We start from the raw sequence: 25,625 nt of genomic DNA on the forward strand, positions 1-25,625 counted from the left end.
AATACATATTTTTCGCTATTTTTTATTCACAATTTCATTAACATGTAGTTTTAAACCCTATTATAAAATATAAACAACCAAAACTAAAATTAAAATATGTGAAAAATTACTAAAGACAAATTAAAAGTTAATTTTATACTCTAAATTATAAAATCAGTAGCAAAATGTTTAAACTTAATTATCATTGACATTTAAATTATAAAGAAATGAATTAATTTTTCTTAAATGGTGGTTTAAAATTGAAATATATTATAAAAATATTTATTTATGTTTAAATAGATTAAAGTGTAGTCCATAGTTAATTATTAAGGGAGAGTGTTGTAATTTAAACATCTTATAAGGGAAGGGATTATAAATTTTATTTTTCAAGAGAGGGGAGTGTATATTTTAATATAAGAGGAGAGGGGAGTGTAATTCAAGCATCTTTGAGAGGAGGAGAGTGTAATTTACTAAAGAAAAATAACTTGGACAATTTCAGAGATAAAATCAAAGTGAGTTTTTGACTTAAAAATAAATAAAATAAAATAAAATAAAAAGGAGTTATTTTGAAAAGTGAAGAATGGAATGGAGAGATTCCTGAAAAGAAGAAACCAGACAAAATTCAAAATAATAGAGAGAATAAAGAAGTAAGAAGAAAATCTAGTGAGTTAACAACTTCACTTCACTCTCTCTGCATTTATCTTCCCATAGTTCATAACATCTCTTTCCCATTTCGATTCGCAAATAATCTTTAAAAAAGCGATTACTGAAAAGCGCTTTTTCTTCCGATCTGCTTTCACTGCATTTCAACATGAATCAAACCGCCGCCGCAGGGTTTGAAAATCTTATCGGCTATTACGATCCTCCTGTTCAAGTACGTTCCTCCCTCTCTCTCTCTCTCACTTATCGAACCATTCTCAGATCTATTGTCACCTATCAACTTTTTGTTCTCTTCATTTTGGTGCTTGTTTTTCGAATTTCTGTGTAGTCTCTAAGAATGTGATTGCTCAAGTATTCTCTAGTAGTGTAATTGCCTTCGATTCTATTCAATTTTTACCTAACATTTTATCTTAGTTCAAAAACCTAACTTCAATTCAAAATACATATGTTTATACTGTATATAAGCTTTTTTATACGGCACATTGCTCGGAATTAAGAAAATGTACTATTTGTTATGCCAAGGGAAGGACCTTTTTTTTTTCAATTTTTTTTTTTTAACAAATTAGACAAAGTGAACTATGCTATGATTATTGGTAAGAAATTAAGGTCCTGGCTATGCTTTGTAGTGTCATCAAGTAGCGGCTATAGCAGAAACAGAATTTTAACATATCGTTATGGTTTTATGACACACATTTTAGTTCAAAGTATCCTCAAATATCGGATATAGGAAAGCATAGCATAATTTGAACAAACTACTACATTGCAATCTGTGATTGACAACAATGTTATTCTTTCATCAAACTGCATAGATTAGGTTTTTTAAATATTTTTGAAAATTATTTCACTTTGTGTCCTCTATATGCTGCCATCTTATTTGGCTTGGTGTTGTATTGGTTTTTAAAGTTTTCTCTTTGTGTGTGTATGTATTCATTTCTATTCATATGTATTCAAGTACTGTGTATATCTGCATTCATATTCAATTTAGGGTTTCAAGATTTAAAAATTTAAGCTATTGTTTTGTTCTACTGAAATATAGGAGCTTATTGTTATTGATGAAGTCCTCTCTGCTATGGTTGGAGTTGAAGGGCGTTACATTTCAATCAAAACACTTCGTGGAAAGAAGGATGAGATTATTAATTTCCTGGTTGACCCATCTATGGATTTGGCACTACAGGTGAGATTTGCATAATTTTTCGCTACCATGGTTTGACCCGCAATCATAACATTAAAGGTGTTAAACCTCCCCCTTTTTCTTTATGGTGATAATAACTGATAACTGATAGGAAGTTTAGATGGCAAGCCAAACTATAGCGGTAACGGAAATACTTTCTATACATTTTTTTTTTTATAGACTAGAAGTTTATAAGGTGTTTAATATGTTCAGTATCATAACCTAGTGCTAAAATAAAATAGGTTCATTAAAGCCATTTAGGTTTTACTTTCATGTTTCTGTATTATTATTTTTTGTAAACTTTAGAAATGGAATATGAAGCATCTATCTTGCAATTCAAATACTGCAATGCTTTTTAATTTAAGTTGCACTCTGTGTTTGGCAGTAATTCAAAATAAAGGAAATTATTTTCTGCAACCATGTTTTCTATATTCGGTCATTGTTTCAAACTGTGATTTGCATCCATAACTCTGCCCCCGAATTGTGTTTTTGGAGGTATCTATTTGCTAAGAAAGCTGATGGGGAATGTAAATTGTCCTATGCTATAGCTGTATTATTCAGATTAGATAATGAACAGTATAATTTAATACAATGATAGAGCTGAGTCTGAGCCAGTTTTGTTGTTGCAGGAGTTGGCAAAACGGATATTTCCTCTATGTAGGAGCTTTTTGTTGATCAACCAATTTGTGGAATCAAGGTCTCAGTTCGAGAATGGCCTAGTCAATCATGCCTTTTCTGCCGCACTTAGGGCATTCCTTCTCGTATGTTTTTCTGAACAGTGAGTCAGTTGGTTGATTTACATTTCGCATGAAGTAATTGTTTGCTTCTTGAAAATATGTTTTCATGTGTCTGTGTGTCTATATATATTCACCTTTTATAAATGGCCCTTAACTTCTTTTGGTAACCTGTTATTGTCTGGTAGACTAATTATTTTTCTTAAGTATTTCAAGTGTTAATGTTTAGTGCATGATGCTGGCTCAGTATACCTGAAGTAGCACCTTCTGATTCTTTTCCGAACGAAGCTTACAGCACACTACCTTTATTTATCTTCTGTTGGGGGCAGGGGATATAAATAGATCATAGTTTCTACGAGGAACTGTTGTTTAGTGATCACTTTTATTTATTTATTTACTTTGAGAATACTCTTTCCTAGGGAATGGCAATCAAACTTTAGTTAAAAGTGTGCATTTAGTTTGTTAATTTTCTCCCCGGTGCCAATTTTGGTGGGCTAGTTTAGCTTCTTAAAAATAAAAGTTTGGTAATTTTCATTTTCTGGACTACAGATTTCTAAGATTGAAAATCAGTAGAGTTAGTTGTCCTGTAGTGTTATGCAAAACCGGCGCTTTAGGTTTAAGGTGTGCCCGACACACACATGACATGTGTCTGACACTCAATTTTAGTGTTGGGATATAATTTGTTTAGGCTTCGATATGTCGAGGACACTGCTCTGACATCTAGCATACCCTTCCGTTTGGCCTGAAATTAAAAGGAACATGGTTGGTACCAAAAACTTTTTTTTTTTTTTAAATGGTGATGAAAGTCCTTTCATTGACTTAATATACTTTTTCACTATTTGGTAATAGATGGATGGATTAAAGGTGATAGACAAAGGTTCAATATCTCATCATATTGTATTGAATCTTTTTTGCAAAGAATTTATCTAAAAAAAAAAAGAATATTTTGTTGCAAAGAATCAAAGTGCTTAACTAACTAGTATTTTTAGGCGTGACTCGTTATGGTAGGAAAATGTAATACTTCAAGTTCTTTCTGTTTGTGTGTCATGGAGTGCTATATTTTGGACATTGCCGGTGTTTATGTGTCTACAATGTGTCGGTTTCAGTGCATCATGAGGTCAAGTCTAAAATTTTATTTAGTATCTTACCCACTTGAATTTTCAAACTCATTTAGGGTCAAATATTTTGTAGAAGTAGTAGGACTCAATATGTTTGAAATGTGCTCTAGTTTAGTTTGGAATGTAGTGTTTTTATTTTCAAAAAATTTTGGTAGAAGAATTTGTAGGATAAGGGATCTTCCAAAAAAAGATGAAACTTCAATGGGCCAAAGTTGCCAGTGCCCGTTAGTGAAATCCCTCCACAAAGATGATACCCCGGGGGTATTACCCCCTTTTGTTGAACTAAAGCAGTTTGTTTGATACTCTCGTAATCTTAGAACCAAGGTTCTGCTGAATAGCTTCCTTCTCCAATACAACAACCAAGCCATGTCCCATTAAGTGGGTCGGCTACATGGATCAAACCACTTCATAATGTCTATCAAATACCATATGTGTATCCAACTCATCAATCCCCAGATCTTTCTTAATAGTTTCTCTTATAGTTATCTAGGTCTTCCTTTACCTCTAGTGATTTCACTCCCCTTCATCTGATCTACTTTCCTTATCACAAAATCATAGGTCTTCTCTCTACATGCCGAAACCACCTAAGCCTATGTAAATATCTGATTTGCAGGTTATTACTTAATGAGAAAGCTAAAATGATTTTAATAAGCAAAAACTAGTAGCATAGCATAAATTAACAAAATAAATCTTCACATCTGTTTCAGTTCTGCCTGCGTATATGATATCTTTTGATTAAAATGTGCAATTTGAATACGAAATTACTTTTACCATTAAGGCATGCCATTATCTTTACCAGGATTACCAGGCCATGGTGGCACAACTTGAGCACCAGTTTCGGCTTGGGAGACTTTCCCTTCAAGGATTGTGGTTCTACTGTCAGGTATGAATTTGTTTCGGATTAAATGTAAATCAGTAAATGTTTGTCAAATTATTGCTGATAATACCTTCAATGATGTGTTTCAGCCCATGTTGAGGTCAATGCAAGCATTGTCTACTGTCATACAGAAGGCTTCAGTCAACAATTTTACTGGTTCCGCCGTTCTTAACTTACTGCAGAGCCAGGTAATGAATATCTCTTGTAATTGTCACCATTTTCTAAAGTCTTCACATGTTAAAAAACTTCCCTTTAGTTTCATGTATCAGTTTCTCAAGCACTTAACTCTCTCTCCACTATGGATTCAATTGTATATAGGCAAAGGCTATGGCTGGAGATAATGCAGTTAGGTTGTTGCTGGAGAAAATGACACAATGTGCAAGTAGGGCCTACATGAGCATTTTAGAAAGGTTTCTATTTATCTCCTTTAATATGCCATTTATCATTGGCTAGCAAATGCATATGTTATTTTCTTCTCCCGTATTCCATCTCCTTTGGGTTATTGGGTATGTTTGGAGAGAAGGGAACCAAATAAGTTAAAGTAAAAATATGGAAGAAAAGAGAGAGAAAAAAAAATGAGGAACGATAAGTAAATAATTTACTTCCTTTTGTGTGGATTTTAAAAAAAATGTTCATAAAATTTAATATAGGTTGATTTTGGATCACCTGAAAATCCTTCATTCGTTTCTTTTCATATAGTTCACAAGGTCCAAGCAAAATGAAGGATTGACCTTCTTTTTCCATTCTCTTCGATCCGTTTACCTAGATCTGATAATTAATATGTAGAGAAAGCCCTATGTTGAATCAGATTAATATTCTACTATTATGCTGTTTGTATTGGAATTTTGCACAAATAAGAATAATTAATCTTGTACATTGGTATGATCTATCTATAACATGTAGAAAAGCCATAGACTTACACCAAATCAAATTAATATTCAGTTATACTGTTTGTATTGGTTTTTACATGAATCTCACTATAAATAAATATTTAAAAGCCATGTCACCGTCTTTTGGCGTCCAGACCATGCTTATGGGGACACATACATCTAAGTTCCCTTTTTCAAACTCCTTATAATCTTTTCTACAAGTTAATTTCCCTTAAGTTATGATTGTCTTGTGCACTCTTGATGTTGAGTTATCTCTAATTAACATTCCATATTATTGTTCATTTGGGAATCAAACAATCCTAAAGATGGGTCTATGAAGGAGTAATAGATGATCCTTATGGTGAATTTTTCATTGCAGAAGACAAATCTCTTCAAAAGGTACCCAAAATTAATATCAAAATATTCAATCACTTATTACAGCCTAAAATTAATATCAAAACTTGTTTTTTCATATGACCTCAGTTTCATATTCTCTATAGGAGAGTCTCACTAAAGATTATGATGCTAAGTACTGGCGACAACGTTATAGCCTCAAAGATGGAATTCCAAGCTTCCTTGCGAATTCTGCAGGAACAATTTTGACCACAGGAAAATATCTAAATGTCCTGAGAGAATGTGGACACAATGTTCAGGTGCTGATACTGTTGTGCTTGTATGTAGAATAAATTTATCTTCTCTTTAGCCATTCAAGTTGGAGTGTGCTTGTGAAATATTTACTGTTCACTAAATGTAGTTACTTTTTATTCTAGGTGCCTCCATCAGAAAATTCGAAACTAATGAGCTTTGGCTCAAATCATCATTATCTTGAATGTATCAAGGCTGCTTATAACTTTGCAAGTGGTGAACTCGTGAATCTCATTAAGGAAAAGGTGATTTTAAATATATTTAGGCTTTTTAAGTTCTCAGCTTACAGTTTAATGCTTCTGCAATATTTGTTATTGTTTAAAATCCAAGTTCTGATTGTGAATTGTGTTTGTATGTGTAGTATGATCTAACAGGAAAATTGCGGTCTATAAAACACTACCTTCTTCTTGATCAGGTATGATCATGTTCGTCTTACATTGTTCAATTCGGAGACAATAACTACCAATACTAGAAAACCTAAAAATGGATAAAGGATCGAAATTTAAGGTTGTGTTTGTTTTGTGCGTTTTCCTTAATTTTCAATTTTCAGTTAATATGTTTTCTCTAATAATCACAAAGATGCTAACCTGTTTTGCTTTGTTTCCTGTTTGCAACAATTTGCAAAGAAAATGGTATAAACAAACAGGAAAGGTGGGAATATGTTGGTATTTTTGCAATTATTGATGAGTGCAAAAACAAATGAAATGCACACCATACGTAACCTAAGTATTCCTTTACTTCCACCTTCCTTGTAAGTTGTAACGACTTTAGAGATATTACGTGATATCTTACTGTTTGTAATCTGAAGACATATGATGGTTTTGAATGAAGCAATAATAAATGCAGTTCTAAATGCCCATGGAATATTTTTATCACTTCAGAAACACTTTTTCTTGACTGATATTTTTTATATATGTTCATGATTATACAGGGGGATTTCTTAGTACATTTCATGGATATTGCTCGAGATGAGCTGGCCAAAAAACCTGATGAAGTCTCTGTTGAGAAGCTGCAGGTATAGTTATGGGATATTATTCACTTTGGTATACATTTATTTCTCCTAGAAAATTTAAATCGCCATCTGCCTATTTTAATTTTGAATGGGTGATGGACTCTGATTTTCCTTTATCTCTTGTTTGTTTTGGCTGTCCTCCTGTATGACTCAGTCTCTTCTAGACCTTGCTTTGCGTACAACTGCAGCTGCTGTTGATCCGTATCATGAAGGCTTAACCTGTATTGTGGCAAGTAACTAATTTATCTTGTATGGAATTTTGGAGCTGTAAAATTCCTTATTCACTCACAATGCGAACTTTACACTTTCAGGAAAGATCATCTTTGCTTAAAAGGTTAGGTACATTTAATGTTACTGAAGTTAACCAGAGAGATGTAATTAATAATGATATTCTGGAAGAGCCTGTTAGCATCACCGGCCTTGAAACATTTTCACTAAGTTATAAGGTATATTTTTTCTCTACAAGTTTCTGAGAAAGTCTGCCTTTTATTCGTTGCATCATTCATATGGTTGTTTTTGGTTCTCTTTTCAGGCGCACTGGCCACTGTCTATAGTATTATCACGCAAAGCCCTTACAAAGTACCAGTTAATTTTTCGATTTCTTTTCCACTGCAAACATGTTGACCGTCAGCTATGTGGAGCATGGCAAACACATCAAGTATGGCTACAAATGCCTTTAATTCACATTGTCTTTTGTTTAATGTTTATTTCGTTTTACCTTCATTTTTGGTCCCATATTGTAGGGAGTTCGTGCTCTCAATACACGTGGAACTGCTATCTCCCGATCATCTCTTCTGTGCCGAAGTATGCTTAAATTTGTCAATAGCCTTTTGCACTATCTAACATTTGAGGCAAGTTTTTCTTTTCTTTGACATGCATATCGTCTGTTTGCTTTATCAAAACTAGATTAAATACGTTTTCAAATCTTATTTTTATGACCAATTTGTATTGCAAAAAGATAATTGTAGTCAAGGCTTTCAAAGATTATTGGATTGGATATGGGTTTCTTATTTCTCTCATTTTCTCAAATTTGGTTTTTTAACTGAGCAGTTATGTGTATCCTTTTTTGACTCTAGTTTATTTTATAGGTTATTGAACCCAATTGGCATATGATGTATACCAGACTTCAGTCAGCAAATAGCATAGATGAGGTAAGTTATTATTGTCGTCATAGATTGCAACACTGATGTATAAGTCATGTTACATACATAATAATACTAGAGTATTTTCTCTATTTTATCAGAGGGATGGGGCTGGGGGGCTCTGATGTTGAAAGTCTGACATTTTCTGTATGTAACAGGTTATACAACATCATGATTTTTTCCTTGATAAATGTTTGAGAGAGTGTTTACTACTGTTACCTGAGTTGCTGAAGGTTAGTTTCTTTATTTATTTATTTTTTAATAATATGTGTGTGTGTGTGTGTGTCTCTTCCCGTAATTTAAACTTTTTATCAATTAAAACTATTCTCTGCCTCACTTTATTGTCAACCTTTTTTTTTACTTTTGACAATTTGACATCCTGATTGCACAATTTAAAAAATCAAATATTACTTTAAAACATCTATTTGATCACAGGATGTAATCTTAAGGAAATTAAAATGGGTAATTCCATGACTAACAATACTCTTCTGAAATCTCCTAATGAAACAGAGGGGGATACATCATATTAGAATATGCATTGGTGACAAATTTTGAAAGGAGTAATGTAGCATCACCACCTTAGCCTCTGAAGGACCAAATTGAGGGTTTATTTATAAATTCACTGTTTTCCTTATGTGACTAGACTTGTCTTTGATCAATTAATTCAGAAATATTTTCTTGATCATTGTTTTAATTATGGGGATGCTGCATTTTTTGGTCAGAGATAGTAGACTATTTGATATTTTCCATCAGCTAATTGTCAAAGGTTTGAGACTTCTCATGATTGGTTTTTATTGAGTTCTTCATTGCAGAAGGTGGAGAGGCTTAAATCCATGTGCCTACAATATGCAGCCGCAACACAGTGGCTTATATCATCTTCTATCGTATTACATAGTCCAGATGAACCTAAAGTTGATTCAACTGGAGCTAAACAATCGAAATCAGGTCAGGTCCTGAAGTCAACCACCAGAAATGCGGCAGTCACTGAATCTATTCTGTAAGTCCCAAAACAAAACATTTGTTGTATTATTTGTTTATACTGATGAATTCGTGTCATGCAAGCATTCTGACCTAAATAAATAATTGTAGAAAATTTGAGAAGGAATTTGATGCCGAGCTTCAGAGTCTTGGATCAATCTTGAGTAGTAGCTCACAGGCAGAGCCATATTTGGCCCATCTTGCGAAATGGGTTCTTGGTGTTAAACACGAACATAATGGTTTGTGATAGGTTTTCAGTGTCGATTATCAGTAAGTTGCTTGAGCAATTATTGTGCATAGGTTAATATATTTTCCTGAGTGTGGGTATTTACATTCTTGTGAAGTTGTGGTTTTTTCTTTGTAACAATATTGAGAATATTTTTCTTATGTGTTTTCTACTAGACTTGAATACTTACCTATTGCAATTTTGCAAGCACTGTACCAGCAATTGTAACATCCAAATTATATACCACCTATTTTTTTTTTAATATATGTGAAATTATCGAAACATGTTTATAACAAGGGACATAAGTTGTGTGTGGATTTAATTCATTCATATACAATGTCATATCAATGATTTTTTGCACTACCAATTAATCAGAATCATCAAATCATTAAAAATGTTTGACTTTTAAAGTAACTACTATAATAGACATGTGACTGACGGTAATTTGTTGATAATGTATTTTATTTTTTGAGTATTGCGGTTGACACATTCCCTTTGGCTGAAAGTCACGAGTAAATTACTCAAATGTTCCTCGGTAGTTAACTACCGAAATTTTAAAGAACCGGCTGCAGTTAACTGCCGAGGAATTTCAACCTTGAAATTAAATAAGGAAATACACCTAAATTTTCCTTAATTAAATTTAATTCTTTAATCCTTTTAAGAAATTAAACATAATTATTTTTATAATTTCATTCATATGATTTTGTTGCCATAAATGAAGAAATATGAGAGATGAATAATATCTGCAATCGGTAGTTAATGGACTTAAAATGATGATTTAATACAAAAAAAATGCAACAACAAAAACGTTATAAATGATAGAATAATTATATTTGTAATTATTAGTAATTAATTTCATTGATGTTTGTCATTATTCATAGGTTTGACTAACCTATTATTACTTTATACTAATATTTCAGATATTATTACTTTAATTAACATGAAAAACGCAACAACAAAAAATAAAAACGCAACAACAAAGAAAAATGTTTGTCTTCGGTAATTAATGGACCTAAAATGGTGATTCAATAAAAAAAAATGCAACAACAAAAAATGATAGAATAATAATTATATTTGTAATTAATTTTATTGATGTCTGTCATTATTCATATGTTTGACTGACCTATTATTACTTTATAATATTTTAGATATTATTATTCATCTCTCTTTCAAATAATTATATTTGTAATTATTCTATTAATAAAACCTCTCTTTTTTTTTTTGTAGAAATAAAACCTATTTTCTATTACTAGTAAGAAATGTGATCGAATATGTAATTTTAGTATCTCACATTTCTTCATTTATGCCAACAAAATTATATGAATGAAGTCAGCAACATATAAAAAGAATCATGTATTAAAGAATTAAATTTAATTAAGGAAAATTTAGGTGTATTTCCTTATTTAATTTCAAGTTTGAAATTCCTCGGCAGTTAACTGCCGAAATTTAGATCAGCAATTAACTGCAGCCGGTTCTTTAAAATTTCGACAGTTAACTGCCGAATGACATTTAAGTAATTTATTCGTGTTTCTCAGTTGAACTGAATGTGTGAAGAGCAATACTCTTATTTTTTTCATTGCTGTATCAAAAATTAATTGTAATTTGTTGATAATGTTGAACTTTGTACATTGTTGTATCAAAATCATACTCTATATCTTCTTACTTCCTAGAAGCTACCTAGAACTTACTTTGTAATATAAATCTCTTAATACAATTTGGGAAGGTACTACTCCGGATTCAATTTCAAATGAGAGTTAAATATTCTATGCACATTAAATGTTTGTATTCCAAAAACACCCTTACATTAATTATTAATGGTGTGAGATGATCATATTATAATTAGGGGTAGGCTAGTAAATATGTTTTCATTTTTTACGAAAACAAGAAGATTAAACCCACGTATATACCACGTTACAAGTGTGAAAGTAGATTCCCTCAAAAAAAAAAAAAATGTGAAAGTAGATATTTTTACTTATAATTAAAATGCTTATAATTAATTCCAAAGAGAATATTAGGTAGAGGATTTGTGAATCATTGCGTGAATTTGAAATGATTCTGGTTTTAGAGGCCAACTGCATTCAATCATTGTTTTTTGCGATATAGTTATGATTAGTTTTTGGAAGGGTGCTCGATTAGCCTGAAATGACTGCTTTGCTCAACTATTTATGTCATCTATTCTTTGAGATATTTTACCATTATTTTACTTCAATAATGAATCAATATTACCTCTTGTTTTAGCACCAGTTAATGCATCAATCATGCATCTAACTTGCATGTATAAATGACTTTGCATCCGTTTACTTGTTTTGCAAGTTCATGCACATACCAGTACAAATAATTTTCATAGGATTTGACTCAAGTGTACCATACTTTCACTATCACTTATTATAAACACAAGTGACTAAGAGTTAACTATCTCACAATTTAATATCAAATCTAGTATCCTATTGTAGTCATTTAAGTCTCTTTCCATTCAAATTTTCATCTTTGAAAATATACATTTTTTTTTTATCTTTTATATAATTAGGCCATGTTTATATAAATTTTTATTATTAATACTATTAAAACTTAATAATTCTATACTTGTACATAAAAATAATTTTGAAAAAGTATACGTGTACATTTTTTTGACCGTACTTGTATCCGATATGGTGCACACCCACACAAAAATAGTCAAATCCCCTTACAAAAACACGTTGAAACTGATTATTATAGGAGGTAATTCCAGGCATATTACAAAACTTGGGTTCCAAACTTACGATAAAAAACAATATTTACATAGCAGTTGCTGGAACAAAATTTTCTTTGAAACAAATAAATTACCTAGTATCATACATTGACCTTTTGATCAACTATAATGAGGGGTTCAAATATAGATAGTATTAATAAAAAAATGGTTCACTTGTGGCATATTTACATGTTTCCATTTTCATCAATAGATGAATCAGAAGCAGAATCATCAAGTGTTGAATTTGATGTAGTCTCCAATTGACTCCCACTCTCACTATCTGAAGTTCCTCCCACTGTCCTTTCTTCATGAGGGTGTTTTAGGAACCAAGACATGATGCTAGCTGTTAGAGTAAGGATCATCTTTTGATTCACCTGATATTGTATAACAGGCGTTGTCGCAAAGCAAAAAGCATAAATGATTAGTCATTGCTAAACAACAGTGGATACTTCATACCTATAATATGATTTTCAGAAGAAAAAAACGCAAGAACCATATAAAAAAGTAAATCTTGTTGAGTATGGCTCATATTCACCACCGATAAGTGGACGGTTGGTTCAAGGATAATCTTGGAAATCGAACCATAGGAATTAAACTAAGCATTAAACTTTGTAACCCTAATCCATTGCGTAATAGAAAACTACAGTAGTCACTCTACTGTCAACGATCGAAACACAGTTGACCACACTCTATGATCATTCATCTTGTTCTTAGATTAAAACCAAATTTTCTATGCTAGCTAATACTAATAGACTATTTTTAAAGAAGAAATCTCCTAAAAGTTTAATTTTTCATAAAAGAAGTTGGTCAATACCAAAGAAATAAACAACACTGAATGATAAAAGAGAGAGTGGGAGCAATGAAACAATATTGATTCTTCCAAATTACCTCAGTGATGTCTTCAGGAAGCAGGAATATAGAACACCCTAGCTTTCTTGCAATACTGATGATGTAGCTGGCATTCATCTTTTTCTCTTCATCTGCATAGAACAAGAGTTTGTCAATACAAATGTTATAGGAGTGTAAAGCAAGGTCAAGAGAATAATACATTTTTTCAATATTTTATATGTATGAATTGAACATGAATGTTATAATACTTGATTACTTGTGCAATACATTTGGTCAAAGACATGAATTTAGCATTTAGTTTTATAAATAAACTTTGCATTTAAAACTTCCATTAAACATGCAATAATTAAATAATTGCAATGTTCAAATTATTGTAACAAGAAAACATACCAGTTACTCCTTTTGTTACAAGACCCCAATTTACAGCTCTAGGCTGCACAGAACTAAGAAGCTCAAGGAAAAATATTCCATCAGCTAAACTTTTGTCCTGAAAATTGAGATTATAACAATTAATAGACTTTACATGTAACCATTTAATCCCTGAGAATGGGCAGAAAATGAAAAAAAGTAACAACGATACATAGAAGAAAACACAGTACTAGTTAAATAAAAACCAGTCTAAACAAATTGCAAGGTTATCATCTGATTTCAGTAATAATGAGTGAGAAAATATATCTAAGAGATTGAATATTTATTGTATCTGAAGGCATTATTTCAATGTTTATTAAATAATCACAGATAATGTCACATGCTTAAGCTATTTATTTCCTTTGTGACAGTTTTGGTGCAGAACCACATAATTTTTATGTGTTCTCTTATCACTTTCTTTGTGGTGTGCTTGTTTTCATCGAAGATCCATAGATGTGTGCATTACTTCGTCAGTGTGTGTGGTTTTCCCTAACATATACCATTCTTAAGGCTGCTTTGAATATTGAAAGGATTTACCTTGAAACTGTTCATGCTGCTTTGACTTCCTCTGCTGCTAACTTTGCTATTAGCCCATTCCAAAATATCAGCATCAGTTATTTCCTTCCCGCGAGCGTGAAATCGCAAGTTCTTTAGAAGTTGTAGGATGTTGTATCGCATCAATTGCCACAGATAAGCTAAAGTTTGATATATGTGACCAATGATTTAGTTAGATTATGCTTAACAGATTAATTAGTACCGAGTAATTTGGATAATGATTTGAATGTCAAGAACCTACCTAGTATTAACTTTTTATTTCCCTGCACAATGTCATTTCCAGCAACATTTACCAATGAGAATTTAAGCTGTTTCCCGATTTTAACAACTTGGTTGCAATTCTCAACTTTTCTAAATGGCATCTTAATTGGAGGCTTGTTAGCAATCTTCCAGTTAACAATCCCTGCTGACACCTTCTCAAGAGTCTCCAAAAGAATCCATCTGCAAAGAATCAACACCATACCAACTCAATGGATGTAAACTATCTTCAAAACAAGTGTGTCACTATCTAGGCTTATAGAATAAGCATTTATCATACGAGAGCTTATCGATAATTCTATAACGAAAGATAAAATATTATCGAACTTTTTTATATAACTTTATAAGCTGTTTTACTACGCTATCATGGAGAGCTTGTGAAAACAAGCTGAAAACAGCTTACTGACATGCCATAAGTTGTTTTCATAAGATCTCTAAATAGTCTCAGAAGAGCTTATACTAGTAGTAAATAAATAAAAATAAGTCAATCCAAACAGACCCTACTATAAATGCCAGAATAATTTCAACAAAGTAAATGCAACCAAAAGAAATTACATTATTTAGTTGAAATATGAACAATTATGTTAATGAAATGGAGATATTTAAGAAGTTCAATTAATTGCAATTTGCAGGTCGTTTCAATTCCATACAAGATCTTTTAACAAAAACAGTCGAAGAATAAGGTGTGCAAGAAAAATAGCAAAAGTGTGAGCGATACTTTACCCGTCTCTAAGATCCTCAAAGACATTGTTGATATATGTTGAATTTCCGAGGCTATTAATCCAAAGGCGAAATGCTCTTTCTTCTCTAGAGTCTTCATTGTCATCAGGAATTGCTTGAAGGAGAGAAATCTGTTTTGTCTGGTCCGTCAGTCCATTCCTACAAGCAAAAAATGGATGTATTTATAGCTAGAAGCATACAATTCTCAGAACCAAAAAGAAAATTTGGATCTATTTCAAATTCTTTTGTCAATTTATAAGATGAAGAAAGGTAAGTAATGTTAATCATATTCAAAAGCATTATAAAATTAACCACATGAATCAGGGTTGTGAACTTGTGACAATGTTCTTAAACATCTAATCCACGTGGGATAAGTTAACGGATACTGTGCATTTTTGTAACAGAATCTGCTAAAAAGGGTAATGGTGTGTATGTTTTAGGACTTAAAGGACTAACCTTTTACCAAAAAACTTAAAGGACTAATTTCATACAATTCCAGTAACTTAAACGACCGCATAATGTATTTTTCCTTGAATTAAACATAGCATACTATAATTTTTCTCAAGGGGAAGATTATTCTGACCTGTGCTGGAAAATATGTGCAACAAAAGCAAGATTAAGATTTGGAGATCCTTCCACTATGTCTCTTGCAGTTAGGTATCGCTTGCAGCCCATCTTGTCAGAATGTTCAAGAACTAATTTTGCTCTTTCAAAGGGATTTTTGATAGCCAGTGTGGAAGGATTAGTGTATTCTGGTGCAAGAACATTTAGAAGGTGTGCATAAGCCTCAGCATCCTGTAGTGTCAGAACCATACGAAATTCAATCAGAGACTATTTACAAGAAATGCATTGTGAAGAATTAATCGAAAACCATAATTAGTTACCTTGACATCAGAGGAGAAGTTAGTGACAATCTTCTTGTACTCTGATTTCTTCAAATGGAAATTCATCCACCTTAACAATATCTTCTCTGGTGCTAGATTCATCAACTCTTCCATATCCTGTTAGTTCAAAATATATGAATGCAACACGTTATGAAAAATGAAGAAAATCGGAAAAGATGATAATGATAGAAAGTATTTACCTTACTATCATCAAGCAACTCAAGAAGCTGAGGAGTTTTCTTTAGATTGAGGTCTGCCAGTAGTTGTATCTATTCAAAACCATCAGTAACTAGATTTTTTCAGCATGAAAATACAAAACTCAAGATTTATTTGTAGGATTTCACAAAGTTCTTAAAAAGATAAACAAAAGATTATATAATGTTCCGTTTAATCAATGACTGTTTACCTTGATAATCTGTGATATCACTCCAAGCACCAGATGACGCTGAAGCAAGAACAAAATAAACTAGTTACTAATGAGCCGAAATGAAAAATCGAAAAACAAAATATATATATATATATATTAAACATACCCTTCCTTCAATGAAGTCTTGTGTGCCGATGTTGACCACTGTACATCCAATAGCTTTAGCCGAGTTAAGACAAAGTGTATGATTTTCATTCCTTTCCCATGGATTGAGTAATCTTTTCGTATTGATTGCCCGTTCGTCAATAGTCCCTGGAACTGCCACATTGATAAGTTTGCTGCAAAAAACATATCCAATTCTTTTAATTAAAATTTCCATAAACAATAAAAATAGTAAGTTGGGTGACTGAAAATGTGTAGTACCAAAGAAGAACACCATCTTTTGCAATTTCGAAGAGCTCATTGGTTGAAGGATCAATGGGAAGATACTTCTTGAGGAACTCATCTTGTGAAAGATAGTGATTTATATGTGTAACATATGATGACTTCTCAGATTCACTTATTGTGTGAAGCAATGTAGTAGTGGCTGCCTTTAAGAATGCCGAGGAATTCTTTGGACTGCTTCCTGTTCTTGAATTTGCAAATGTTTGCAGTTTCAAGTAAACCTGTCACCATTATAGCAGTAGTGCATCAAAATTTGACATTTTCACAACAACTTCAATGGTTTCACATGAAGTATACTTATGGAAATTTTCCACACTTTGTGTCTGTTTGGATTGACTTATTTGAGCTTATTTATTGACGCAAACACTTGTGACTATTTGAGAGAGCTTATGTAAAAATAGTTTGATTTTATTTGTTGATTTGTTATAAACACTTATGTAAAAAAAAGGTTTAATTGAGTTGTTATCTAAACAAAACCTATATATGAGATAAACCTGTCAAGGTTGTCCAATTTTTATGTTTGCTTACTAAATTCTAAAACAATTGAAATACTCTACAGTATAGTTAAATACAAACATATTATGCAGCAAGAAAATTACAAGCAATGCAAATTTCTGCAAAATCAATGGTGAAAATATGCTACTGAGCTCATACATACATCTTATATATTCAGCTCCCCTATTTAAGAGTGATATAAAAAATAAAACAGTAAGAGGATCAGAAAAAAGCAAGAAAAAGGTGGTGATCCTCAAAAAGTTGATAATTGAACAGATGATAGCAAATCAAATCTAGATTAAAAAACGTACCTTGAGAAACAATTCAAAATCAACCTCCTCATCAGTATTCTGATATAAATCCTGAACATAAGAAGCTCTCTCCTTCTCACTCAGATTTTCTCCCACAACCTTCAATCTTGACATCTTGGAAGCTAAATCTGCAATCACAAGCTTCCCACTTTCCCTCCTCATGCTCATAAACTACACAAACAATGATCATCATGACCCAGATTCCAAATTTCAATAACAACATCAAAAATCCAATCTTTCATAGAAAAAAACAACATGGGATTGATTAAAATTGAACAATTGAATTGTAACAAAGAATTCACTTACATGTGTTTTCAAGCTTCTAAGTTCAACTTGTGTGAACTGATTCTGAAGACATGGATCTGAAACAAGAATTCCCCAGTGACCAGACATAATGCTTATGTTTCTATTTGTGTTTCAAAGTTTATGTAACAATTTAATGCATCTAAAGAGTTTCCTTATTTAGTTTCTATAAATTTCAATATTAATAATCACTTTTTATGAAGTTTTGAAAAAGCTATTAAGTGAAGGAGAGAGAAGTTGGCAACATTATGGGACAGTTTAGAGCTGTCAGAGTTCAAAAGTTTGTTCTATGAGAGTGAGAGAAATTCAAATTATTAAAATTATAATAATGTCCGAAGTTTGAAATTCCTAGTAATATTTGACATGGGACCCATTTTTGCCCGTTAAAGACATTTTCAAATTTTTAGTTCCCAACTTTATATTATGCATGATTTTAATCTTGCCAATTGCCATCATCTTGTTGAGTCAGATTATTTTGAAGGGAAGTTACCCAAACCTTGGAAGTATTGTTTACTTGGACGTATAGTTTTTCAATGATGATAATAACCCTTAACATATGACAATAAATAACTATATTGAAAAACTAATATGACAGTATTAACAGAACATTTTAATGTTAAAGATTATTTTGACTAACGTAATATAAAATTAAAGACTATTTTAAAATTTTGATATATTGAAAGACTATTGTGAGGTTGTCAAAATCAAGATTTTACTTTAGGTGGAAAGAGTAGAGCAAAATCGACAATCGTAAAACTGCAACAAAAATTGAAGGATTTTACTCAATTACTTTTGTAGGCATATAAGAAATTGTAAAAATCGCAATCAAAATTGATAGATTTTACAAAAAAAAAAAAAATACTAAATATATGTTATAAATGGTATATAGTCATAAATGACTTAGTTTATATAAAAAAAAAAAAAATCGTAAAATCGCAATCAAAATCGATGGATTTTGCCTATTTTAGGATTCTACTATGGATTTGAGTCGTTGAAGGTGAAGAAAGTAGCAAAATCCTGAATTTTAAGATTTAAGTCGAAATTTTGACAATGATTATGACCACTTGTTACTCGTTCATCGACTAAAATTACTATTTATCCATTGTTTTTCTTTTGAAAATAATTAATTTAGTGAAAATGATTTTGTTTAATTGTCTTGCCATTGTTTTAGATTGACTTTAAAAATATCTATTTAGTATAAGACTATTACTTTTCCTACCCTATGTCTTTCCTCGCGCCCCCTATTTTTTTCTTTCTAAAATTACCTTTGGAGCATTCCGCATTTAATAATTCGGAATGGTGTTTTCCTTTGTTATAGGGTGAAAAATGGAGTTACGGGTTTTTCCGGATTTTGTAATCCGGAAACTTCAAAAAATAGGGCGCATTACATGATGTTTCCGGATTACATAATCCGGAAACCCCCTAAACACCATTTTTCAAGGTAAAACAAACAGTTCCGATTATATAATCTGAACTGTATCAGCACAAATTCTAAACATGTTTGTAACATGGATAATCATTTTATGGACAATATTAATCTTCCTAACTCTCATCCTTCTGTTTTGGGTCATTGTTACATGTTCTTAGTCAAAAATCGAGTTTTCGGACTACTTGATCGGATTGCTCCGAAACTTGCCCAGAAAATCATAAAAAATTCAAGGACCATGACTCCCATAGGAGGGACTACTTACGCGACTCCACCCCTCAAAATCCAAAATTTCATCGTTTAGACCCATTTTTCAATTTTTTTTTAAATTTTTTTCATATTCTCAGAAAAATCCGAAAATTTTTGCATTAGTTTTATTTGATTTTTAGAATTTTTTGGTGCTATTTTTATGATTTTATTTGACAGGTTTTAAGCATTTTTTTACTTAGTTTTTTTTGTTATTTTTAAAAGCAAAACTCAAAACTGTTAAAATGTGAGAGAGTCTGATGGCTGATTATACATAAGAATTGTCCGGATTATAAAATCCGAAATAGTAAACATGAATCCGGATTTAAAATCCAATGATTTTAATCGAACTTAGATTAAGTAACTGTAGATTCGTGGCATGAAAAATTAATTTTGTTAATCAATATTTTCGGTATGGAAATGATATACTTCCTCTATTTTAAAATAGTGTCGTTTTAGTCAATTACACACAAATTAAAAAATAGAATGAAATAATCATTAAATATGACACTTTTACTAAACTGCCAAAGGAAAAGACAAACTTAAAGTTGCATTGAAAAGTGTGCGAGAGAAAAGTTGAAGTATTTATTGAGGGTAAAGTTGGGAGGAAAAAATTAAAGTTGTATTGAAAATGTAAAGTAACATTCATTTTAAAACGCAATCTTTTTTCGCTAAAATAATACTCATTATGAAAGTGAGGAGTAAGTACAAAAAAGTAAACAAAAAAAACGGAGGAGTATGTTGTAGCAAAGAATAACTCATATAGAACACTACAAAAAAATAATAATAATAAACTCATGAACTCGTCATCACCAACATGTATTCTGGGCAAAGAGACCTTTAATCGTTTAAGCCGATGATTTCACAAGTCAATTGTGAGATAATTTCTAGTTATAATACTCCCTCTTCTGGTATTAATTCTCCACTTCTTTTCTTTTAATCGGTTAAGGTGAAGATGGATTTCACACTAGACCTTAACATATCTGATTTTCAACAATGATGAAAAATTGAACAACATATTTGATGGGTTTGAGTATCCCCGTTTCGTCCCCATCATCACAATCAAATCATTTTTTTTTTAATAAAAAAGAAATTTTACCAGCCCCAAACGCACCCCGAACCTTGGATTTTCCCGTACCCATAACCCAAACATGAACCTACAGCCAGAAATTAATTTCCACGTTTTTCTTTTAATCTAATTCATTTATGGTAGGAAAACTCTCAATACTATGTGTATTTTTCAATTGCAAATCAGGGAAATGGTGATAGTGATTAACAGTTCTAAAATATCTCAAAAGTATGGATGACATTTAGAGACTTGTATGTTGCATATTCTACATTTGAAACGAGTTTGGAAACAGTTTCGGAATGGATACATATATCCCCACTACCCACTCCATACCGGTATTTTGAAATCAGAAGAAAAAAAAACTCAAGCACATACCTAAACCTAGTCAAAATGGAAAAAACTCAAATTGAATTCGGTTCAGGAGAACACCCGAAGATACAGGTTTTGTTGACATGTCGTCATCATAAAATGATGTTTGGTTGAAGCTTAGTATATAAGTTAGACTAATCAGTGGTATTAGTTCAATGATAAAAACTTAGATACTTGCGACCATTTGGATTTGAATGAAGTCAATTGATTACTTTAGTACTTGAGTCTGATCAAGCTTAGATACTTTCGACCGTGATCTCAATTGAATTTTATTACTCACTTGAATTCAACCACTTTAATTAATTTTATTAAATGAATAAAATTCACTTTTAGAAAAATAAAATTTTGTTGTTGAAAGATTATACAAGTTTGTCATGCAGGAATTTGATCTTCCCACCATCTTGTTGAGTTAAAGAGTTGTTTTCAAGCAAAGTATCCAAATCTTGGAAGTATTGTTTCTCTTTTAAAAATATTTAATTAGGGAAAATGATTTGGATAGCTTATGTCTGGGTTATTCGACGTGAAAGACATACTCGAGTTTTTCAACAAAAGAGGATTACTTCACATCATCTTTTTGAAAAAATCAAGCTTAAGTCTTTTTGATGGCTGAACTATCTTAATATCGCTTTCAACTTTCATATATGGTGGCTTAATCAACTTTCGTGTTTGGGAAGTTTTGTAATGAAATGTGTCTTTTGACTTTTTTTGGTTTATATTACACGTGAGTGTGTGTTTGGTATAGCAGTGGTGAGAATTAATTTTGATAGAATTGAGTTTGAGAGAATTGATTTTGGTTAAAAGTGAGTTTGATATGAATTGATTTATGTTTGGATATACTCACTTAAAAGTGATTCTTATGAGTTGATGTTGTTTGGATAGTTTGAATCAAAATTGATTTTGAACGTGTATTGACCAAATTATCATTTCAATCAATTGTATATAAAATTAAACACCTCATCCTCATTTTAGATAATTATTTCAACCTATCTAAAATCATAAATGAATATTTATTGGTTCATAAAATCATTTTAAAATAATATTAATGTATGAGTTTTTTTAATATTTTTTTATCAATTGAGTTATTTTTAATATAATATAAGATTTTCAAAGGGTGTAAAAAATTCAAAATCAAACGATTATATCATCCACCGTAAAAAAAAAAAAAAAAAAAAACACACTATACTAATTTACAATATAATAGAAGTACAATATGCGCTAAACAAATTTTTCAATTGTACCTTATAAAAAAATTAGAGAGCAACATATTTCGGGGAATAATATAAGGAGTTCATGAGGGCAGTTGTGGTAAATAGATAAAAGTTATATTTGTGTCAGAGCTATACAAAACAAAATTGATTACAATTGCTACAGAAATGATACTTATTGCTGGGTTGAGTTTGAGTAACATGGAAGATGAGTGCATGCAATGCTCTTAGAAATTCTTAAGCCATAATAAATAGCCCAAATAATGTTACCCATTCTGAGCAGAATTTCCCATACAACGTGCTATCAACATTGAGAACAAAACAATCTTCTTTCAATGGACGCCAAGCAGTCCATTTAGTAGGAATTTGAGAGATAGCATGAGAAGGAAAACAAATAGATAACAAAGATCTTTCAAGTCTTTTAGCTTCGACCACTACTTGGAACAAATGAATAGATTCATTGCAAAAACATGCAAGGAACGGATGCTCGATCAACTGAGTTAAGTTTAAACCAACTCTCCAAAGATCTCCAAAAAAAAAAATATAGTTAGTAGGTATTGTATAAGAAATATTTTGTATAAACAATTAAACATCATGTAGAGATATTTGTTTGTCAAAAAAAAAAAAAATTTTGAACTTTTATTTGATTTTAGTTTTAATATTTTGTTTCATTTTCAGAATTGATATATAATTCATATTAAAACCATTCTAATAAGTATTAAGATAATTAATCAAAAATCTAATATAAATTTTAAATAAAAAATTATCTTCCGTTTTTAATAGCTAATTGAATATATATATATATATATAAGTCACTTTGGAAAGAAAAAAAGTTTTGGTTTTATTATAAGTCGCTTTAAAATACCAATGTATCATTAATGATTTTTTTTTCCTATCATACCTGATATGTTCAATGAAGATTGAGGATGTTAAGCGGTTGTTCGCGGTATTCCGGTGCATGCAGACACGTTAGTACTACAACGCTCAACTGAGTATCTAAAGAGGTGGTTATGTGCCAAAATGGTGAAAAGTGAAGTGTACGTTGAGGGTGACGTTAAGCGGCGTCTCCTTAGGGAGTTGTTGGAGATATCGTGGACGGTGGATATGGGGCTAAGGTGCGCTCATGTGCGGTAATCCACATAGAGCGTCATGTGTTCCTTCACCATTTATAGTCTTGTATGCCTTGGGTCTTGACTTATTGGGACATGCGTTATTGGGCTTCTAGTTGATGTGGAACAATATCCTTTACCATTTATTACTATCTATACTTTCCATTCTTTTCATCTCTTTTTCTCATATCATTAACGAGGGATAATTTTGTAAAATCCCTCATAATTTCTATTTCCAATACAAAATTAACTTTTTTGAAAGACAATGCAAAATTAACTATATAATTTTCTTAAACGTGTGAAAATGTCAAAACAACTAATAAAATAAAAAAGGAGTATTAAGAATGATGTATTTGATGAAATAATTCCAAAATACTTCAATAAGCGTGAACGTGGTAAGGACATGATAAACATGCATTGATGATTGCCCTTATATTTTAAGATAATCCAAGCCAACATACATGACATTTTGCGCTTTTCAGTTGATTACGACTATAAAATTTCAAGAATTTGAATAATGCCAAGAAAAACATATTTTTGACATTACCCAAATTCTTAAAATTACAAATCCATAGTCAATTGAAAAAGAAAATGTCATCTTTGTCGACCTCAGTTATCCAAAGATGTGAGGTTAACTACTACTAAATGTCGTTCATAGCCGTATCCAAAGATGTGATCATTGAAGATTAGAGATCAAACCTTGATATCATTGAAAGCTAAGTTTAATTAGTATTGGTGATTTCTGTTTTTTTTTTCTTTGAAGGAAGGTGATTCCTTGTTAAAAGGTTTGCGTATTAAAATATGAGAAATGATAAGAAGTGTCATAGGGACACTCTTTACGAATCTTAAATGAGTAGTGTTAACAACACTCTTATTAATATTTTCTCTAATTTTCACTCTTTTATTGGTTTAAATCATTGTGGGATCATTATACTTTTCATTGGTTTAAATTATTGTGAGACTATACTTTGGAAATATAACTCACACAAAATGGTGGAACATACATTGATTCCATCTAATAAAAGAATGAGTACGGGAGATAGTGTTCAAAAATGAGTATTGCTAACATTTCTCATCTTAGATACTCCCTCCGTCTTAAAATATAAGCAAAAAAATCTCATTTTCTTTGTTTCAAAATATAAGCAAAAAAGACAATCTTTTATGCTATTATTATGTTTTTTTCAAACAAATCATCTTTTCCAATGTAAAATTAAATGCAAATTGCATTCAATTTGTTCTCCTTTTTATTTTCTCCATAATTTTTAACCAATGAGAATTATTTTTACATCTTTCCATGAAACTTATTCCAACGAGAACACAAAAAATTATACCTCAAATCATTAAGTGTTAGTTTTCTTAATAAGTGTGAATTAGTGTTTTTTGCTTATAAATTAAGACGGAGGGAGTAGTTAGTTTTTATGGAAATTTATGAATTCAATGCATCAAAAATTGAAGTACTTGACATTTTTGGTAAATAGTTTCTCAAGTCAGAATTCTTAAAGAGTGTCGTTAGGATACTTATCCCTTCGTTCTAAATTATATGTCATTTTGACAATTTTCCATAGATTAAGAAATGTAATTAATGTGGTATAGAGAAGAGAAAATATGAATCGTTTTACTAAAATATCCTTCATTAATGGTATAAAAAAGATAAATTAAAAATAAACATTAATGTTTTATTGATATCGTAAATAGTAATGACATAATTAAGACGAAAATAATTTACTAGAATAACATACCACTCCCTCCGTTTCAAAATACATGTCCAAATCAATCACTTCAGATATGTCAATGCACAATTTTGACTGTTATTATAATTAATTATATATCTAAAGTAAAAAATTATAAAATTTTAATATTTTGAAAATATTTGTCGAGACAAATCAATCAACATCTTACATGCTAATATTTGTATTTATACATTAGTTAAAAAGTATGGTCAAAGTAAATCAAGTAAATAGTGCACATTGCAAAAATTGGACATGTATTTTGAAACGGAGGGAATAAAATGTTGGGGAAAGAAGTAGTTAGCGATATATCTCTTTAAAATAAACAATGGATAATGCACTGATTGTTAAATTACTTGGTTTTGATTCTAATCCTAACAACATCAGAGATCCTATATTGTTCTCCTATTCAAAAAATTCACGTTATTCCTAAATGCATGCATGCATGCTATTCAAATTGAATGGATACATTAAAAAATATATGTTGATTTAATATCAGAAACTAAAATTTTCACTCCCTCTTCATCTTCCTCCTTTTGTTTTTTGTTTAGTATGGTTGATAGGATTTGAGAATATGAGTTGGAAGAAGAAAAAGAAAGAAGTCCATGAGTCACATGTGTAATGTTTTTTCTGTTTCACTCTCCATATATAAAATTTCAATCCCTTTCTTGCATTTTATACTAAATATGAAACTAGACTAAAACAACTTTTTGAAGAGGAAAAGGCCAAATTATGGTTCGT

At 31.1% G+C, this 25,625-nt stretch overlaps 2 protein-coding genes across 3 annotated transcripts; one reads left to right on the top strand and one right to left on the bottom strand.

The window, feature by feature from the left end:
• The first annotated feature begins 561 nt into the window (after positions 1-561).
• Positions 562-9,673, top strand: LOC11420686 (gamma-tubulin complex component 2). Of its 2 annotated transcripts, XM_003626822.4 has the most exons (19): positions 562-853; positions 1,676-1,813; positions 2,440-2,571; positions 4,462-4,545; positions 4,629-4,727; positions 4,858-4,949; positions 5,735-5,807; positions 5,909-6,061; positions 6,179-6,298; positions 6,415-6,468; positions 6,985-7,068; positions 7,220-7,294; positions 7,377-7,511; positions 7,598-7,723; positions 7,809-7,916; positions 8,154-8,216; positions 8,366-8,440; positions 9,020-9,204; positions 9,297-9,673. In XM_003626822.4, the coding sequence occupies exons 1-19, from the start codon at positions 791-793 to the stop codon at positions 9,430-9,432; spliced, it is 1,995 nt and encodes a 664-aa protein (XP_003626870.2). In that variant the 5' UTR covers positions 562-790; the 3' UTR covers positions 9,433-9,673. The 2 variants fall into 2 exon arrangements, with proteins under 2 accessions (XP_003626870.2, XP_024629562.1); XM_024773794.1 differs by lacking the exons at positions 562-853; positions 1,676-1,813 and having other exon boundaries at positions 2,451-2,588.
• A 2,421-nt stretch (positions 9,674-12,094) lies between these two features.
• On the bottom strand, positions 12,095-18,029 carry LOC11434024 (fimbrin-2). The gene is made up of 14 exons (XM_003626823.4): positions 17,737-18,029; positions 17,431-17,601; positions 16,604-16,845; positions 16,347-16,518; positions 16,220-16,258; positions 16,014-16,082; positions 15,814-15,930; positions 15,513-15,724; positions 14,933-15,088; positions 14,193-14,392; positions 13,934-14,091; positions 13,379-13,475; positions 13,028-13,119; positions 12,095-12,513 (listed from the first exon to the last, which is right to left on the bottom strand). The coding sequence occupies exons 1-14, from the start codon at positions 17,821-17,823 to the stop codon at positions 12,325-12,327; spliced, it is 2,001 nt and encodes a 666-aa protein (XP_003626871.1). The 5' UTR covers positions 17,824-18,029; the 3' UTR covers positions 12,095-12,324.
• Positions 18,030-25,625: the final 7,596 nt, after the last annotated feature.

This window comes from Medicago truncatula, chromosome 8 (assembly GCF_003473485.1).
Source record: "Medicago truncatula cultivar Jemalong A17 chromosome 8, MtrunA17r5.0-ANR, whole genome shotgun sequence".
Classification (NCBI taxonomy): Eukaryota; Viridiplantae; Streptophyta; class Magnoliopsida; order Fabales; family Fabaceae; genus Medicago; species Medicago truncatula.